The sequence below is a fragment of the Palaemon carinicauda genome, chromosome 21, assembly GCF_036898095.1.
Source record: "Palaemon carinicauda isolate YSFRI2023 chromosome 21, ASM3689809v2, whole genome shotgun sequence".
NCBI lineage: Eukaryota > Metazoa > Arthropoda > Malacostraca > Decapoda > Palaemonidae > Palaemon > Palaemon carinicauda.
The window spans coordinates 109575795-109581891 of NC_090745.1; the positions used below are offsets into that span (position 1 = coordinate 109575795).

General features: G+C 47.5%; 1 protein-coding gene across 1 annotated transcript in view; it reads right to left on the reverse strand.

Annotated features, from left to right (window-relative positions):
- Positions 1-5545: 5545 nt before the first annotated feature.
- Positions 5546-6097, reverse strand: part of LOC137615048 (uncharacterized) — a 2127-nt gene continuing 1575 nt past the window's right edge. Inside the window, exon 1 of the mRNA XM_068344681.1 lies at positions 5546-6097. This exon is cut by the window's right edge and continues 1575 nt beyond it. Coding sequence (XP_068200782.1) covers positions 5546-6097 — 552 coding nt within the window.

Below are 6097 nucleotides of genomic sequence, written 5' to 3' on the forward strand. Positions count from 1 at the left end.
ACCCAAGCATCCTTCAAGCCGGGCATTTCAGCTAAGCCTCTTTCAAGCCGGGCATTTAAGCCAAGCATCCTCTAAGCCGGGCAGTTAAGCCAAGCATTCTTCAACCCGGGCATTTAAGCCAAACATCCTCTAAGCCGGGCAGTTAAACCAAGCATATTTATGCTGGGCATTTAAGTCAAGCATCCTTCAAGTCGGGCATTTAAGCCAAGCATCCTTTAAGCCGGGCAGTTAAGCCCAGCATCCTTCAAGCCAGGCATTTAAGCCAAGCATCCTTTAAGCAGGGCAGTTAAGCCAAGCATATTCATAGTGGGCATTTAAGCCAAGCATCCTTCAAGCCAGGCATTTAAGCCAGGCATCCTCTAAGCCGGGCAGTTAAGCCAAGCATATTTATGTTAGAAATTTAAGCAAAGCATCCTTTAAGCCGGGCAGTTAAGCAGAGCTTCCTCTAAGCCGGGCAGTTAAGCCAAGCAGCCTTCAAGCCAGGCATTTAAGCCAAGCATACTTTAAGCCGGGCAGTTAAGCCAAGCATCCTTCAACCCGGGCAGTTAAGCCAAGCATCCTTCAACCCGGCATTTAAGCCAAGAATCCTCTAAGCCGGGCAGTTATGCCAAGCATATTTATGCTGGGCATTTAAACCAAGCATCCTTCAAGCCAGGCATTTAAGCCAAGCATCCTTTAAGCTGGGCAGTTAAGCCAAGCATCCTTCAAGCCGCTCATTTAAGCCAAGCATCCTCTAAGCCGGCAGTTAAGCCAAGCATATTCATGCTGGGCATTTAAGCCAAGCATCCTTCAAGACAAGCATCCTCTAAGCCGGGCAGTTAAGCCAAGCATACTTTATGCTGGGTATTGAATCCAAGCATACTTTATGCTGGGTATTGAATCCAAGCATCCTTCAAGCCAAGCAGTTAAGCCAAGCATCCTTCAAGCCAGGCAGTTAAGCCAAGCATCCTTCAGGCCAGGCAGTTAAGCCAATCAGCCTTCAAGCCGGGCATTTAAGCCAAGCATCCTCTAAGCCGGGCAGTTAAGCCAAGCATCCTTCAACCCGGGCATTCAAGCCAAGCATCCTTCAAGCAGTGCATTTAAGCCAAGCATATTTATGCTGGGCATTTAAGCCAAGCATCCTTCAAGCCAGGCATTTAAGCCAAGCATCCTTTAAGCCGGGCAGTTAAGCCAAGCATCCTTCAAGCCGGGCATTTAAGCCAAGCAATCTTTAAGCCGGGCAGTTAAGCCAAGCACTATTCAAGCCAAGCCTCATTTAAACCGGACAGTAAAGCCAAGCACCATTTAAGCCAGGGAGTTAAGCCAAGCAATATTTAAGCCGGGCAGTTAAGCCAAGCATCATTTAAGCCGGGCTGTTAAGCCAAGTAATTTTTGAAGCTAGGCAGTTAAGCCAAGCCTCATTTAAGCCGGGCAGTTAAGCCAAGCAATTGTTAAGCCGGGCAGTTAAGCTAAGCAATCTTTAAGCTGGGCAGTTAAGCCAAGCACAATTTAAGTCGGGCAGTTAAGCCAAGCAATCTTTAAGCCAGGCATTTAAGCCAAGCACCATTTAAGCCAGGCAGTTAAGCCAAGCAATCTTTAAGCCGGGCAGTTATGACAAGCAATATTTAAGCCGGGCAATTAAGCCAAGCACCATTTAAGCTGGGCGGTAAAGCCAAGCACCATTTAAGCCGGGCAGTTAAGCCAAGCAATTGTTAAGCCGGACAGTTAAGCCAAGCAACATTTAAGCCGGGCAGTCAAGCCAAGTATTTAAGCCGGGCAGTCAAGCCAAGCACCATTTAAGCCGGGCAGTTAAGCCAACCACCATTTAAGCCGGGCAGTTAAGCCAAGCACCATTTAAGCTGGGCAGTTAAGCCAAGCACCATTTAAGCCGGGCAGTTAAGCCAAGCAATCTTCAAGCTGGGCAAATAAGCCAAGCCTCATTTAAACTGGGCAATAAAGTCAACCACCATTTAAGCCAGGCAGTTAAGCCAAGCAATTGTTAAGCCAGGCAGTTAAGCCGGGCAGTTAAGCCAAACAATCTTCAAGCTGGGCAGTCAAGCCAAGTATTTAAGCCGGGCAGTTAAGCCAAGCACCATTTAAGCTGGGCAGTTAAGCCAAGCCTCATTTAAGCAGGGCAGTAAAGTCAAGCACCATTTATGCCAGGCAGTTAAGCCAAGCAATCCTTAAGCCGGGCAGTTAAGCCAAGCAATCTTTAAGCCGGGCAGTTAAGCCAAGCAATCTTTAAACCGGGCAGTCAAACCAAGCATTTTAGCCGGGCAGTTAAGCCAAGCACCATTTAAGCTGGGCAGTTAAGCCAAGCACCATTTAAGCCGGGCAGTTAAGCCAAGCACCATTTAAGCCAAGAAATCTTCAAGCTGGGCAATTAAGCCAAGCCTCATTTAAGCTGGGCAGTAAAGTCAAGCACCATTTAAGCCAGGCTGTTAAGCCAAGCAATCTTTAAGCTGGGCAGTCAAGCCAAGCACCATTTAAGCCAGGTAGTTAAGCCAAGCAATTGTTAAGCCAGGCAGTTAAGCCAAGCAATCTTTAAGCCGGGCAGTCAAGCCAAGTATTTAAGCCGGGCAGTTAAGCCAAGCACCATTTAAGCCAGGCTATTAAGCCAAGCACCATTCAAGCCGGGCAGTTAAGCCAAGCAATCTTTAAGCCGGGCAGTCAAGCCAAGTATTTAAGCCGGGCAGTTAAGCCAAGCACCATTTAATCCGGCCAGTTAAGCCAAGCACCATTTAAGCCGGGCAGTTAAGCCAAGCACCATTTAAGCCGGGCAGTTAAGCCAAGCCTCATTTAAGCAGGGCAGTAAAGCCAAGCACCATTTAAGCCGGGCAGTTAAGCCAAGCAATATTTAAGCCGGGCAGTTAAGTCAAGCAATCTTTAAGCCGGGCAGTCAAGCCAAGTATTTAAGCCGGGCAGTTAAGCTAAGCACCATTTAAGCTGGGCAGTAAAGCCAAGCACCATTTGAGCCGGGCAGTTAAGCCAAGCAATCTTTAAGCCGGGCAGTCATGCCAAGTATTTAAGCCGGGCAGTTAAGCCAAGCACCATTTAAGCCGGGCAGTTAAGCCAAGCACCATTTCAGCCGGGCAGTTAAGCCAAGCACCATTTAAGCCGGGCAGTTAAGCCAAGCAATCTTTAAGCCGGGCAGTTAAGCCAAGCACCATTTAAGCCGGGCAGTTAAGCCAAGCACCATTTAAGCTGGAGAGTTAAGCCAAGCACCATTTAAGCCGGGCAGTTAAGCCAAGCACCATTTAAGTAGGGCAGTTAAGCCAAGCAATCTTTAAGCCAGGCAGTCAAGCCAAGTATTTAAGCCGGGCAGTTAAACCAAGCACCATTTAAGCCGGGCAGTTAAGTCAAGCACCATTTAAGCCGGGCAATTAAGCCAAGCATCATTTATGCCGGGCAGTTAAGCCAAGCACCATTTAAGCCGGGCAGTTAAGCCAAGCAATCTTCAAGCTGGGCAATTAAGCCAAGCCTCATTTAAGCCGGGCAGTAAAGCCAAGCACCATTTAAGCCGGGCAGTTAAGCCAAGCAATTGTTAAGCCGGGCAGTTAAGCCAAGCAATCTTCAAGCTGGGCAGTCAAGCCAAGTATCTAAGCCGGGCAGTTAAGCCAAGCACCATTTAAGCCAGGCAGTAAAGCCAAGCACCATTTATGCCAGGCAGTTAAGCCAAGCAATCCTTAAGCCGGGCAGTTAAGCCAAGCACCATTTAAGCCAGGCAATTAAGCCAAGCAATCTTTAAGCCGGGCAGTCAAGCCAAGTATTTAAGCCGGGCAGTTAAGCCAAGCACCATTTAAGCCGGGCAGTTAAGCCAAGCACCATTTAAGCCGGGCAGTTAAGCCAAGCACCATTTAAGCCATGCAGTTAAGCCAAGCAATTGTTAAGCCGGGCAGTCAAGCCAAGTATCTAAGCCAGGCAGTTAAGCCAAGCAATCCTTAAGCCGGGCAGTTAAGCCAAGCACCATTTAAGCCGGGCAGTTAAGCCAAGCAATCTTCAAGCTGGGCAATTAAGCCAAGCCTCATTTAAGCTGGGCAGTAAAGCCAAGCACCATTAAAGCCAGGCAGTTAAGCCAAGCAATTGTTAAGCCGGGCAGTTAAGCCAAGCCATCTTTAAGCCGGGCAGTCAAGCCAAGTATTTAAGCCGGGCAGTTAAGCCAAGCACCATTTAAGCCGGGTAGTTAAGCCAAGCACCATTTAAGCCGGGCAGTTAAGCCAAGCAATTGTTAAGCCGGGCAATTAAGCCAAGCCTCATTTAAGCTTGGCAGTAAAGCCAAGCACCATTTAAGCCAGGCAGTTAAGCCAAGCAATTGTTAAGCCGGGCAGTTAAGCCAAGCAATCTTTAAGCCGGGCAGTTAAGCCAAGCACCATTTAAGCTGGGCAGTTAAGCCAAGCCTCATGTAAGCCAGGCAGTAAAGCCAAGCACCATTTATGCCAGGCAGTTAAGCCAAGCAATCGTTAAGCCGGGCAGTTAAGCCAAGCACCATTTAAGCCAGGCAGTTAAGCCAAGCACCATTTAAGCCGGGCAGTTAAGCCAAGCAGTCTTAAAGCTGGGCAATTAAGCCAAGCCTCATTTAAGCTGGGCAGTAAAGCCAAGCACCACTTAAGCCAGGCAGTTAAGCCAAGCAATTGTTAAGCCGGGCAGTTAAGCCAAGCAATCTTTAAGCTGGGCAGTCAAGCCAAGTATTTAAACCGGGCAGTTAAGCCAAGCACCATTTAAGCTGGGCAGTTAAGCCAAGCCTCGTGTAAGCCAGGCAGTAAAGCCAAGCACCATTTTTGCCAGGCAGTTAAGCCAAGCACCATTTTTGCCAGGCAGTTAAGCCAAGCAATCGTTAAGCCGGGCAGTTAAGCCAAGCCTCATTTAAGCCAGGCAGTAAAGCCAAGCACCATTTATGCCAGGCAGTTAAGCCAAGCAATCCTTAAGCCGGGCAGTTAAGCCAAGCAATCCTTAAGCCGGGCAGTTAAGCCAAGCCTCATTTAAGCCGGGCAGTTAAGCCAAGCCTCATTTAAGCCGGGCAGTTAAGCCAAGTATTTAAGCCAGGCAGTTAAGCCAAGCAGTCCTAAAGCTGGGCAGTTAAGCCAAGGGATGTTTAAGCCAGGCAGTTAGGACAAGCACCATTTAAGCCGGGCAGTTAAGCCAAGCCTCATTAATGCCGGGCAGTTAAGCCAACCTGTCTTGGACCTTCCTATAAGAGCACGACTGCATACTAGAAACAGTTCAGCTTTTTCCCTCTGCATAGCCAGTGTTCTAGAATATTCCAACAGAACCAACCAAAAGGTTAGTATCCGGAAGAATAAGTCTAGATATCTGACCGTTTGTTCACATGACAGAGACCCTGTACATCCCCATCATGAAACATAGCATACTAGAAGCAGCTAAACCATTTCTCTCTGCAGTGACCCTTTTAGGTTAGTCCAATAGTCCTTTTCAGGCTCAGATAAGCCAAGTAACCTCTAGCTGCCGGGCAATTAAGCTGACGTCTTAAAATCTTGCAGTTTCATCAACTCGTGACTTTTCAATATGTATCATTTCATCTCCAATGTGTAGGTCTCTATTTAACATCTTACTCTTTTTTAAGCTTATACACAAGCATATATGCAGAGTTATCAAACTTGCAATTTAAAGTAGACATAGACCTCACTATGTCATCGTTGCATTCATTCCATTTTCCATCATCACCTTTGACCACGGAAGTGTAGTGGCCGAAATTCAGATTTCCATAGTGATTAACGACCCCTAAAAGATCGTAACATTTCTCGTTGGGCTTTCCATTTACTCCAGAAAAGTCTCCCAATCGCATTTCTTCTGGAAACTCGACAGCACTGTCAATCTTCTGCATGGTAAAGGTTTCCATTGAAAAGGCAAATCTGTTCAGACGAAGGACCAAGTAATCGGGCAACACATAAAGATCCTCTTTTCGCACCACTTGACCCCGTTCATGGCAGAAATCACATTTATAACCGTCTAAGAGCTCCTCCTGGAAGCGATTCTCCAACAATTCCTGCAGAGAATAGCGTTGGTTTGCGGTGGGAAATGGCAAACCAACGTCCATTGACATGCTGAAGTCCACTGACCTCTTACCGCAAGATCCGCACAACTTGGTAAATCGGTTGAG